The 14,426-nt window shown below is 35.4% G+C and overlaps 1 protein-coding gene and 1 non-coding gene across 3 annotated transcripts in view; one reads left to right on the top strand and one right to left on the bottom strand.

Annotated features, from left to right (window-relative positions):
- The first annotated feature begins 2,511 nt into the window (after positions 1-2,511).
- Positions 2,512-2,584, top strand: Trnaa-agc. The gene has a single exon. It is a non-coding gene; the product is annotated as a tRNA-Ala (tRNA).
- Positions 2,585-10,094: 7,510 nt separating this feature from the next.
- The window catches only part of LOC118737456 (la-related protein 1), a 62,976-nt gene continuing 58,644 nt past the window's right edge, over positions 10,095-14,426 (bottom strand). For both annotated transcript variants that reach the window (XM_036467959.1, XM_036467960.1), the window contains exon 7: positions 10,095-14,255. In XM_036467959.1, the coding sequence (XP_036323852.1) occupies positions 13,453-14,255 (803 nt within the window). In that variant the 3' untranslated portion in view covers positions 10,095-13,452. The remainder of the gene's footprint in view (positions 14,256-14,426) is intronic.

The following is a 14,426-nucleotide window of genomic DNA, read 5'->3' as shown; positions in this document are numbered from 1 at the left end:
GGTGAAGTTATATGGACCATCTGGCAACACTGCTTTGTACAGTATTAATTAAAGCAGTATCAATGGCTGTGAGCAATCCGATTCGGGAATTTTATAAGCGTAAAGATGATGGGGGTGCTTGGAACGTTTATTCGAAGGTAATCTCTATGTAATTTTTACTGCAAAAAGTTCGGGTTAGGGTAGGTTTCGGCAGAGCCCCAAGAAAAATCCGAGTGTTCGGTACGGATTCGTCAAAAAAATTTAGTTCGGCCGGACAATAATCGTTTCTTAGCAGCTGAATTATAAGCTTTAAAAAACTAATTAGCAATTTGAGTAGGTATTAGGCGCGAAGCTACGAAAAAAAATATATAAAAAATCGATCACGTAAATTTTCCGAAAAATTACCTCTTATATTTTTCTTTGTGTTAGCGGATATTACTGGCGTTAACTTCGAATTTTCAAAACTCGAAACTTCGAATTTTTAAAACTCTGATTTACTTAGTTTTTAGGGGTATTTTTAACTAAAACTGTTGTTTTAAGTAAAAATTTAGTTTTGAACTAATTAATTTTGATTTTTTTAAGCTAAAAAAAACCGACTTCAATTCTCATATAAAAGTTTAAGAGTACCGCAAATTTCTTTATGTTCCAATGATCGGATCTAAACCAAATTAGTATGGGATCACCTCTGAGGTATCACCTTTCCAAAATAATTATAGAAATAAGTTAACGTGGTCCAAAGTTATGCGGTTAAATATAAAAAAAAAAATATTCCAACGAATTGATTACCTTCTCCTTTTTTAGGTTTTTTAAAAAGAGGAATTCGTGCAAAAGCCCTGTTACATCGAATTTCCATGAGCCTTTCTGATTTAGTTAGTCTCTTTTGTAGGAGTATTTTTAACTAATAGTTAGTGTTTTTTTTTAATAAAAATTTAATTTTGATTTGATTAATTTTTGGCTTTTCAAGAAACTTGTTAAAAATTATAAAATGTGCATCTCATTAATAAAAACAAATCTCGATGTGCTAGAAACGAGCCAGGCTGTTTTTTTTTATTTCAATATACCAAGTTATTTAAAAATATAACATAGATATGTATGTATGTATGTATGTAATTATTGGAATGAAGAAAAATTTTATTTCGCAGGTCTGTGGAATTAATAAAGAAAATGTTTAAAAAGTGATTTTTGTGAAAGTATAAGTGAATTTAACTGCATTTAAAGTTTCTGAGGCGTTGTTTACTTTTGCTTGGCAATTGCTAAAATCAGCAAAACCAAAGTAGCGCTTTGCGGAATGCGCCCTTTGTTCTCTACATAGCGATTGAAAGCCCCTACTCCTTCGGTTTAAACTCAAAAATTTAAGAAATATCATAGCCAATGAGGTTCAAGATAATAAAGCTCCGGATTATGATAGGAGCACAGGCGAAAAGACAAAAGAACTACTTACCTAAATTCGCTGGAAGATTTGCTAAAGATATATGTGTATATGTTTCCGAACATCTGAGAACTATCTAAAGTAAAGGTGCGACAATAGTAAGGTAGCGATATATGTACATCCCTGTTATAACAGAGGAATCACTCTTTGAGCCTGGTTGTGAAATGTGCAGGACAATTTTTAAAAAACTAAAGAAATACCCCTTGCTAGGTATGTATAATACTGGGTCAATGTTTTAATTTGAAATTGTTTATATTCCTATTGTCACCTATGACTAGAGCTCGTAAAATTATCCGAATTTTCGACTATTCGGTTAACCGATTACTGGATTCCAAACCGTTCGCATGCTTATGCGAATAGCCCGGGCTCTACTGTGTGTAACATTTGTAAGTTATAAAAACGATGACTTTGACCGTGTGTGAATCGGTAACAAAGTTCGCGGCGAGTAAATTTTTGACAACTATGAGGTGAATACAATTTTAGTAGCTTATGAGGCTAGTGAAATTTTTGACAAATGATAAGTAAATTTTGACAATCGCACAGATTGTTGATGTGGTAATTTTTCGTTAAATAAAAGCTTAAATTGATGAACTGCAATCAACGATGGTAGATGTTTTCTTAATATATTAATTTCACTTCAATTCGTAATATTTTATGCCGCATAAATCTACGGTTATCAAAAATTTACTGCTGTCAAAAAAGATTTAATTTCACACAGCGGATTGGCAAAACTGTCTCACCATAGTAAAAATATTATTCAACAGCTTTCCCCCTAGAACTTTGTTACCGATTCACACACGCCCTTTAGATGATTATGGCTTTTTAATGCTATTCCTAAACATTCGCACATTCGTATGTACATATATGACATTCGTAACATCCCTGGTATGTACGCACATATGTACATACATGCATACATTATTTATTAAACCTGCCAAACTTAACAAAACAAATGCTCCATTAAGCAGTTTATGTTGTTACCAAAAAACATGTCTCGCATAAATAACCGCAGCGCTGATCAGCAATAGAGTGGTATTGCGCACGTACAATCATATTCGGGTGTTTATCTTTAAGTTCCAAACAAAATCGCCTACAGCCAAAGTGGGGATGTAGCTCAGATGGTAGAGCGCTCGCTTAGCATGTGAGAGGTACGGGGATCGATGCCCCGCATCTCCAAAATTATGGATAGTACTTTTTCTTGCATTTTTTTTTTTAATCTCGTTTTAAGTCATTCTGTATGATACATACATATGTAAGTATGTATTGAAAAAGGCCCCCTTGGCTCCTCAGAAAAATTAATATAAAAGAATAACTTGAGCTCTATATTGCAATAAGAATACAATCTTAAGTTCTTCGTTTGCAAATTTCTTCGTTCCACTGCATTTTAGAAAGAAGAAAGAAAGATGGAAACTCATTGTTGATGCAGTGCTGAATATCAAAAGATATTAAAATAGAACATATATGTATGTCTATTAGGGTGGTCTCACCACCTAGAACTGTCCTATATCGAAAAAAGTATACCCCTTTTTTTTGTAATCAAAAAATATTTAGAGGTCGCTCCAAGCGCTGAACTTTTCCATGTATTTTGTATGAAAAAAAATAAAATCGTGGACATGGTACGGAATTCTTGAAAATCAATAATTTTCAATCGGAAAACTCTGAGTCTCTTCAGGAGACTTCCAGTAACAATATTCAATTATTTATTTAACCATTTTTTAATAATGAAGATTTTTTATTTATCCCCCCCATTGCATTTTCAGGCATTTTCTAGGGGTTTTGGCGGTCCTATAAAATATAGTTGCTAAGAAAAAACTGTTAAAAAAATAATTAGGTTTTCTTATTGGGAATCTGTTGAAGAGCAGCAGAGTCTTCCGATCGAAAAATATTGATTTTCAATAATTCCATACCATTTCCACGAAAAGTTCTTTTTTTCCATACAAAAACCATGGAAAACATTGAGAGCTTTGAGCGGCCTCTAAATATTTATTGATTTCAAAATAAAAAAATAGTGGTATACTTTTTTTTCGATTTAGACAGGGAGAGCATAAAAATCCAGACTAAACCCGTATTTATGGCCCGATATGGTTCATATTTGGAACGTGTGTTACTTAATTGGAAAGAATTTGGACGTTAGGTGCTGCTTGTCGTATTTTTTTTCATACTTGTTTCAAAATCCACTACGAACTATTTTCAGGGCAGTGAAAAAGATGCTTGTCAAAAGCGTAGACATTAATATTAAGATTTAAAGGTGGCAAATACTTTCCATATACCTACATATGTACACTGCATCTCCCCTCTTACAAAATAAAAGTCGGTACTGCTTTTCCATTGGAATTATAAAATCTACTAGCAGACCCGGCGAACTTCGTCCCGCCCAAAATTTGTATATATTTTATTGAAACTTTTTGGTCCAACATTTTCACCAACAAACCACGTTTACGATTTTCATTGGCACATTTGTCTGCTAAGACTAAGGTTTGATGGTCATTTGCCGCTTTAAATAACCTATGGAAAGTGTTATATCCGTTCTTGAAATCTCCAGTTGTGCGGCATTTCATAGCACGGTTATTCGCAAAGCGAAATAAATTTTTTCCTCTTCACTCCCTGGCGGCAACAATGACCCGGTTCTATAGTGAATGTCCTAGAAGCTTTACATTATAGTAGGTGGCAATTTCAAAATGGGTGCGAATCATTGTTCTACAGAAATGCAATATACATATACTTATTTCACACGAAATACCTTAAAAGTTTGAACGCATAATAATATTGGAAAATCACATCCATTGGGCCAATTTTCTCCAAGAGTATGCGATTTATTTCGTACATCTCCATACAAAACTCTAGAACTCTACCAAAAAATTTCCAGAGATAAGCAGTATGAAAAAATCGGTTTGTATGGAAGATGCCACGCCCCCATTTCCAATAGTTCCAATTTTTCCTAAAGAGTTGATTGCGTATATCTCCGTACCAAGTCCAGAACTATACCATGAACACTTCCAGAGATATGCAATATGAAAAATTTGGTTTGTATGGAAGATGCCACGCCCCCTTTTCCAATAGTTCCAATTTTTCTCCAAGAGTATACGATTTATTTCGTACATCTCCATACAAAGTTCCAAAACTCTACCAAAAAATTTCCAGAGATATGCAATATGAAAAATTCGGTTTGTATGGGAGATGTCACACCCCTTTTTACAATAGCTCCAAGTGTATGCGATTGATTTCGTATATCTCCATACCAATTTCCAAAGCTCTACCATGCACACTTTCAGAGATATGTAGCATGAGAAATTCGGTTTGTATGGGAAGTGCCACGCCCCTTTACATATAGATTTTTTTCAGCCTAAAACCATCCTTGGGACACGTTTATTTATTTATTTATTTATTTATTTCAAAAAAATCGGTTCAGCCGCTCTCGAGCCTTGCGAAAACTAACAAACGGCTTTCTAAATATATATTAGTTGAGATATATTATATATTATAATTATATTTTGACAGTATCCGTTGTTTCTGATTGGCGCAAAAAAATCTTTCCTAGTGACGAATTCGCCCCTTGATATGGTCGTTACTTAAAGCTATTTATATTCGAAATTGCATGAAAATTGGAAAACAGGAATCTATAAGCTTATCCAGGCAAAAAGCTACCTACGTACCGAATTTTAAGCAAATCAGACCATAAATACGATTTCTTCGAACAGATCGGTCCCTGGTCCACTTCTCGGACCAAATGGATCATATATGCTAATATATGCTAAAAAACTACTTACGTACCGAATTTTAAGCAAATCGGACCATAAATACGATTTTTTAGAATAGATCGGTCCCTGGTCCACTTTCCGGAAAAAATGGGTCATATATGCTAATATATGCTAAAAAGCTACTTACGTACTAAATTTTAAGAAAATCGGACTATAATAAGTTTTTTCGAATAGACCGGTCCCTGGTCCACCTACCCGAAAAAAGTAAAATTTTTTTAGCCTAAAACATGGTGGTTACCGAAAGCTATTTGTATACAAAATTTCATGAAAATCGGATCAGCCGTTCGCGAGATTACCTGTTACAAAAAAAAGGGACTTCTCTTTATATTATTAGTATAGATTATGTTTTAAGACTTGCACCAAAATATTTCGGAAAAATATTAAGATTTACGTGACCGATTTGAAATTACCTTCAAAATTTTTTTTTTATGAATGAAAATTGTTTTTTAAGTGTTTTTTTTTTTAAATAACCTTGAAGACAAAACAGGTTAAGCTTAAAAAATTTGAATAAAAATATTTTAAAAGTTGTTGAAAGGAACGTAAAAAAATATTCCCAAAAACTATAAGCAAAACAAAAACAATTTTTGCCTATTTGTTTCTGTTCTGCTTGTTAAATTATGGAAACAATTTATTCACATGAAGTTGGCGATAGGGCTAAATGAAATATTTGATGATGTTTATGAACTTTTTTTAAAGATTGGTTTAAGAAAAACTTGAATAACTGCGACAAAACTATACCAACTCAGACTTATGAGATATCACGGGAAAGATATTTTCTCAAAAGTTTAACTTCTGACAACTTCAACACAACCTCCAAATTTGGTTTGTTGTTGTTGTTGTAGCGGCTACAACAACCTCACCCAGATCGGTTAATATCTCAGTTATTGTCGTCAAGCTCCACTAACGGAAGCCCTAAGAAGCGTGCAGCCTCAATAGGGTCGGTCCACAGGGACAAAGGCGTTAGGGTTCTCGGGTTTTCCGGGCATACGAAGAGATGTTTCGAGTCATGGGGTGTCTCTCCGCATGCCGGACACTCATTTGGCACATCTGCATCTAGTCTGCTCAGGTATGAGTTTGGCCTGCTGCAGTAGCCAGAGCGAAGTTGGGCTATTGTGGTTCTAGTCTCCCGAGGCAGATGAAACTCCATCTCGTCAATGTTTGGCCGTTGTGCGCCTAGAACGGCATTCACAGGTCTGGAGTCTACATAACTCGAGACTGACTCCCTGTGAATGCCGCTCAGGGCCTGTCGATGAGCTGACGGGTACACAAGTTGCTTAATGAAGATCGGACTTCGTCCGTCAGTTCGTAGAGATGCCTCCTGACGTGCCTGGGATGATGGTAGTGGCCATTGACATATTGAGGATCTCCGTTAGGTTCGCTATTCCCGCTGGACTCAAATTTTTCAACATCAACATGCATATTCCGTCGGGACCCATGGCTTTTTAGGCTTTCGCCTTCCCGATTGCCACCTGAACTTCACCGCTAGTGAAACCAAGGGGGCCACAACTTGTTGGCAGTTTGTGCAGCCATCTGGTCACTCGACGCTTGGCTTTTTCCGCTGGAGGATGCAGTATAAAATGCGTGCTAAAATAGCTCGCGCATCGCTCCGGGTACGACGAAGCATGGTCGCCGAAAGAAAATTCGACCCTGTCGTCGTGCTTCGTCGGATTGGACAGTGACCTCACGGTTGACCAAAGCTTACTCACGCCAGAGGTTAAGTTACAAATCTTCAGATGCTCTTCCCACTTCTTTCGCTTATGTACGATCAGAAGCTGCCGAAGCTCCGAGCTCAGATCCCTGATACGGGGATTCCCGGGATCGGCCTGATGAAGGTTGTCACGCTCATCGGCTGCCGCGAAGGTGCTCTCAGTAAATTCCGCGAGGCCTTTCCAATCAGCTTTAGAAAAGTTGATATAGGTTGATATAGGTCCGCATAAGCAAAGTCGGTTGGTTTATCCATTGAGATGACAATGGGCAGATGGTCTGATGCCAAAGTCAGCATAGGTCGCCATGATACGCTGTTTATCAGACCAGCGCTGACTATTGTTATGTGTGTCGAGCTGCAGCAGCTGCCCATAATCCTGGTGGGTGCGTCGTCGTTCAATGTGCAGAATGTCGAATTGTCTATCTGCTCAGCCAAATGTGTTCACCTACGATCGTTTGACAGGCTTAAATGCCAAAGATTGTGGTGCTCATTAAAGTCACATACTACCGTGCGGTTCTCACCTCTGAGAAGCGCACCTATATCCGGGTGATATCCTGCCGGTCAGCAAGTGACAGGGGGTATGTAAACGTTAAATATTTCGAGCTCAACATCGCCTGACCGGATAGTAATGCCTTGACATTCTAGGCTGGTATCCCATGTCTGCTTCAATAAGACGATACTGCACGGTGTGGTGCGTGATGAACACTAAGCCACCACTAGTATCTCGCTCGCGATATCGACGGTGCACGTTGTATCCGGCACAATTCAACAATGTTGACTTGCTGTGCAACTTCGTCCCTTGGACCGCACCTATCAATTTACCATGCCTTCCCATGAAGACGGTTATCTCCTCGATCTTGCTTTGAAGTCCGTTACAGTTAAATTGAAGGAGCTTCATGTGGTTCGGAAGACGTGTTCTTTTGCGGGTGTTGCACTTGACTGATGTCACGTTACGGAATATCCTGATCTGACATACCGCGCATATTGTAGGAGGAACCAGGAGTTGTTGGCGGCGACGTGTGGATAGTGGTGCGGTTGTGTCTGCTGTGTGGTCTGTCGTGGTTATGTGTTGTTGTGTTGTTGTGTTGTGGAGCTGTGGTGTTTGTGTTGAGCTGCTCGGTAGACTGGGGTTAGCCGTGAAGGCTGCTCTGTTTAAGCAGCAAGGGGCCACAAATGGTGTGGTCCACTGCCGATGGGTCCGTAGTTCTGAGCAGACTCTAAGTTAACTCCACCCGTCGAAAGCATTGCACTTGACTGAGGTGGTGTTGTAGGGTAGTCGTCTCTGGCATACACAGCAGGTGTAGGTTTCTTGGCCTGGGTTTGACTCGATCCCAGCCCTGAGCAGAAGAATGCCTAGCAAATGTAGCCCTATGGACGAACAACTTCTGAGATACTTCGCCGACCTAAACGGGCTTAGATCGCCGAAACAACATCCATTGGTCGGATAAAACCCGAGTCTTTCCGGTACGTAGAACCGGCTGCCGTGGGAATGCCAAATTTGGCTTGTACAATTTTGCTTATTTTATATCTAAACACGCTCAGCTCAGACTTTTTAATAACCAAAAATACTTACAAATTCATTAAAATCCACTCAAGCAAGTAATTAAATATTTTTGCAAATGCATGCTCAGCGTGCACTTTTCTTTTGTTTACAATTAGGTCGGCAAATATACTACATCTGATCGTTTGACACATTTACCAGATTTTACCAACAAAAGTAACTTCTCACAAATAGAGTGCGTTTTGCTCTCTCTCAGTAAGGGATCGATCTCCAGTAAAATCTTGTAAAAACGTTAAGTTCGGTCACTGTATATACCAGGTGTGTGAAACATCGAATAAAAAGAAATAAAATAAAAGAGCGCAGTTTAAGTTTTTCATGTTTTTATTGTATTTTTATAGCTTTTTTACGTTTTTTTACACTTTTAAGTTTTTAACATTTTTTTGTGTAGTTTTTATGTTAGTTTTTTTACTGAATTAAGCCTTTAGAAGAAATTTGTATTTTTTTTTCGTTTAAATTAATTTAAAATTAGAACTATCACTTTTAGGTAAACTTACATACAATAATATTAAAAAATAGGTATATATGTATATCTATATATGTATGAATATAGTACAACATAAGCAATTATAAGTTTCCAGCTAAACGCAAGCAATTAGGAATACAGTGTAATAAAATATTAAAAAAAAAAATTATATTATAATTGTAACTGAGATAAATATTGAAATTTTCGCTTCAACAAATTCAAACTATTAGTACTTTTTTTAGTTCTTTTCACTTCAAGTTTTTTGTCGTATTTTTGTGGTTAAATAAATCATTTTACTCTTTTTACGAAAACAAACTAGCACGTCTGTTGTTCCTAGTGTATGTACGTAATAATGTGCGGTTGTATACATATGAAGTAATGTTACAAATATGCGTATATATACGTTAAGTAGGTATATAGACAAAGTTTGCAAACACACTCAACCCAAGCAGACAGCTATGCGCGGCAACAGCCAGCTAAAAGACCGAGGCAACAATAGCTGCGCGTCGCCACAGCAACGCATTACTACTGGGAGCTGGTGCGTGAGCACGTTGTGGTTTTATTTAATTTTCCATTTTGTTTTCGTACAATTTTCATACATTTATTATACTTTTCTACTTTTACTTTATTTCTCTTCGTTTTTTGATTGTTTTAAATTTTGTATAATTTTGAAAGTGTTTTGCGAAATTTTTCTTTCTTCAATTATGAACTAATAAAATTGCATCAATAATATTTAGTGATTTTTCAATTCAATTTACTCCAATAAATTACTATTTACAAGAAAAAAATATACCAATGTTTCGTCAAAAAAAAACGGCTAATATATTAAAAAAATATTTCATATTTATAATTTGAGTATATTAAACAAAAAGGATAATATTCAAATTTTACAACTCCACTCTTGATTGTACACGAAAAGTGATTATTTGTTAATAACAAACGTATTGCAAATATCTGTTGGTTTGTTGCAAACTATAATAAACTATGCCATTTTCTAAATAGTTTTTCAAACGAAATCAGATTGCTTTTTAACGCTACAAAAATCATACATTCTTCTGTCACTTGTTTGCTTCTACTTTTAGTTTTGCAATTACTTGATTTTTATTTTCTTTTTGGTAAAAAGTTAACATTTAGTCATTTGTTGATTCATTCGTTTTTTTTTCAATTTTATGTGTTTTCGGGTTATGTTTCTGTTTCACTTAAACATTTATAAAAAAAAGTATAGACATTTTTATTTTTACTTGATTAATTATGCGTTAATAGATGTACACTACACTTCCACACACATTGGGTATAATTATTTTTTCTACTTTTAACAGCGTGTTTCAAAATTGTGTATGCTCTTTGTTGCTTCATATATAATATATTACTAAATTCAATATTTTTTATTCGATTTTATAGAATAAAATCATTTTTTGTATTAAATATCTTTTTTTTTGTTTTTTTTTATGTTTTGTTTTTGTTGTTTTAAAGTTAAATCGAATCGAACCAAAAGAAAACTTAGCATTAATGTAACACATATAGATTGAAATCGCTTACACAACTAATTAATAAAACAATTGATATCATAAAAAAAAAATTAGAAGCACAACTTTGTCATTTCCAACAACCAATGAGGGCGAAAAGGAGAGTTAAAGGAGAGAGATTAATTGCAATAATGTATGGATTTTCTTAACAAATCCGGCATCAGCTACTCACAGTGCGTTTGGAATTTTTTCGTATGATGAATCGAGCTTTCAAAGAACTCCAGCATCATTATGGAATAATTGGAAAAAGTTTAAAATATCGTATACGCGCTATATTCTTAAACGCATTAATGCAAAGGTTCAGTGTCTTTTATTTCTAAATTGCAACTCATATCAATATCCAATATGCGCAACTATGTAGAGATACCAATTTTTAATAAAGTTGCGCAAATTGAATACTTTTATCTCCTATGGTTGAGAAATAAAACAAGAGACTGATGCTTTGCATTAATGCGTTTAAGAAGGCAGCCACACTGTGAAGCAGGCGGCAGTGTGGATGAATGTGAGTGTCTAAGGGTAATAAGCAGCTGTGCAAAACACACCAAATCTTTCGGTTCAAATTTTTGCTTGATATGTTAAAAATTAAATTTCTAAACACACAATATCAAATTGAAGATGAGCAAATATTTTCCATTGTTTATTTTATATGCCAACCGCTATTCGCTTCACTTTACAAATTGCGTAAATGTGAAAGCATATACCGCAAATTTGTAATATTATTACATCATTATAGTAGCAACCAGCTATTAAAGTGGTGCACATGTGGCGTATAATATTTGGAAATTGTTGTAAATGCTTAGAACTCTAGTTATCATATTTTAATAAGGTTTTTATGTCTTAATCAAATGCGCCTACATATGTATTTGTGTGTGTTTGGTAGTAGTAGAAACGAGAACTTACGCGAATTATCGCATATAAATTTCTGCTTTGTATACATATTTACGTAATCGAATACATATGTATGTATGCATTATATTGAAGTTTATCATATAAATATCTCTGCGTTGTATCTTTTTTGTTTAAATATCAACTATATAAATCCACAGGATTTACAAGGTGTCATAAGTGATATATGGTCATGAAGCCAATGATTTTAGATTGGTTAAAGCTATTTTATGGTTGTTAACACTTAACACCAAAAAAAATTGTTTAACCATAATAAAATTTATGACAATATGGCTAGTTATGACACCTTGCGAATCACCTAATTATGTTTTTAATAAATCTTTATATATAAGCATAATTTTATAGTTAGTTATACGCATTTGGCTGTATGCTTTACCACATATGGATGTACATACATATGTATGTCTCTTTCTTTTACTGTTGTTGTCTACGTTATTTGTTGTTTTTCTTAACGAGCGTATGATAAAAATATATACCGGCAGGTTCTGCAATTCACTTCCGAGTGAATTTGAGTCAAGTTCGCTTTGAATTCAAATTGGCAGGGGTTGAAATTCAATCGGAAGTGGATTGCAGGACCTGCCCGATAAGCTTTAAATGGCATAGTCTGCTTGCATTCATTTGTTGTTTTTGCATTTGTCATATATTGCATTCAAGTTGTATTTGTTCTAAAACACACAAATTTGTTTAGATGTAATTCTTAGTTATTCTTTATAAACCTTAGCATAAAAGTTTAGTTCTTATAAAACTACGCTTAGTTGCAGTGTTATCTATTAGTATTAGTTGTATGTTTTTTTTGTATATATTTTATTCATTAACTATACCACTGGTACTTCTCCATTTTTATAATTTCCTACTACTTCATATGTAAGCGATCTCTTTCCAAACGTTGCCCTTTTAATAAAAAACAAAAAACTAACTCTCTACATATCAAAATGTATACGCATGTGAATTGCTTCTTCAACATATGTTTATTTGATATTGCCTAGTTTTCACAAGCAACTAAACTAGTTTTATTGGCACTGAGCACAGATTGCCGTACTGTGTCTTTGTTTTCATCCTTTTTGATTTAAAAAAAAGAACATTTGTTTACCCAAAAGTTGTAGTCCAGTTCAGCATTAGCACAATTATGCTATGTATATGTTTAAGTAAATATATTATCGTCTGCCTGTATGTCTGCATTTGAAGAAAACCATTAGACATTCAACAGTCTATTATTGCTTTCAGTTGATTTATGTATGTATGTATGTATGTATTTCCAATGGCGCTACATAGTTAGAACCACTGAATTCTCTTCGTTTTCGATGTGATCTGAAAATTTGTCTCTTAAAGCAGCTAAAGCCTATGATCTCTATTGTCTGTTTGTAGCAGCAGAAAATTCCAACTTACTTGCATCGACTGCCTTGCAAATTATGAATGCATTTTAAAGTGAATTACATTTTCTTTATCAGTTTATAGAAAAGCCACTTTAGCAAATATATTTCTTTAACGTTATGTTTTTGGTGTTATTTGTAGGTGAATGTATATATGTAGGTATAAATGGGTATAGTCGTAAATTGACGCTTTGAACGCCTATGAAATTAAGTTTACATTTAATAGTAACATGCACGACAATATGTAGCGAGTTTTGAGCATTTTCATAATTTAGTGTCTTGGATTTGATGTATAACTCGGCCATGTGGCGCTAACTAGCGCTCGAGTTGATTCCCATACATGGCGTGGCGAAAATTGGTCCTGCTTATAATTGTGTATTGAAAGCTAGAGAGCAAAGCCAATTAATTCGTGTCTGTCTTATAGAGTCTATAACTTTTTAATTAGATATTTTTTTAATATTTGAACTTTTTCATTCAACGTTCAATGGCGTTCAGCTCAACTGAATGCATTTATAGCTTAATTTCCTTGCTTTATGTAAATACAGTATTTTGTGTGTATTTTGTTTATTGTGCGCGCTCGAAGCTCGCTAATTCGAACACCACTAAAATGAGCCGACATGCAGCTATGAAAATACTCAAAATCTATAAGAAAATACATACGTTATGCAAGAAGGATAAGATTAAATAAACTAACAATAGCAAATAAGTTTTTTTGTATTCAAACCTAAAAAAAAAAAAATCGTGAAAATAAACAATTATTTATCCGCTGACGTTGAAGTCGCTTCCGACGCTGTGGCTGTGACTTTCGGCGCTGTAATATTGCTGTTGATTACTGGTTTATTTGGCTTTGCTGCCGCCGCATAATTTTGATGTTGATGTTCATTTTTTGCCGCTGTTAATGTACTTGGCCCGGCAGCATTCGATGCGCCCGGCGCATTATTGGAATCCTTATTTTGTACTTGTTGTCTAGACTTTTGCTGTTGTTGTTGTTGACGGTTTTGCTGTTTGTGCGGTGCCAGGCCGGAGTTGCTACCCCCACGACGTAATTCATGCGGCGAACTACCGTAGTGATAATGATAGTTGTTGTTGCGCGATACCACTTGTGGTTTATTACCCAACGAACCGCTACGTACGCGCACAGTGCCGCTACCAAAGGAACCGGTACGTCGCCTATTGCTACTGAAATTGGCATAGTTGCCTGACTGTTGATTGTTGTGCTGCTGTTGGTGGTGCTGTTGTTGTTGCTGCTGGTATTGCGGTCGATTACCCACGTAATCGCTGCGATTGCTAATTGTAGTGTTGGGCTTTCGACCACCTGCAGCGACTACCGCAGTGCCGTCGCTCTCGGAGACACTGCGCAGCCGATTGAAGTTACGACCGCGACTGAGACTTCCCACCCCTTGCAACATTTCATTGATTTCCGGCTCGACAACTCGGAAATCTTCTATAGTTTTGAATTTTTTCAGGTATTCAGCCAATTTTGGCTTCACAGTCAGTTTATCAGCGTTCTTGTAGTATTTGAGGAAAGCCCAGAATTTCTCAAGACCATAGAGTTGACCTGCAAGATGAATTAAGAATACATTTTAGGTATGTGAAAATGTATAAGAAAAAATAATGCATAAAAAAATTATGCAAATAAGGCATAAGAATGTAAGAAACTTTAACTTCAGGGGTAGCATTTTTAGCTTTAAAATATTCAATTTCGAAGCAAATAGCTCACATAATTGTA

Source organism: Rhagoletis pomonella, unplaced genomic scaffold, assembly GCF_013731165.1.
Source record: "Rhagoletis pomonella isolate Grant_MI unplaced genomic scaffold, Rhpom_1.0 Rhpom_scaffold_00004, whole genome shotgun sequence".
In the NCBI taxonomy this organism is placed as follows: Eukaryota; Metazoa; Arthropoda; class Insecta; order Diptera; family Tephritidae; genus Rhagoletis; species Rhagoletis pomonella.
This window is presented reverse-complemented; position numbering and strand designations above follow the sequence as displayed.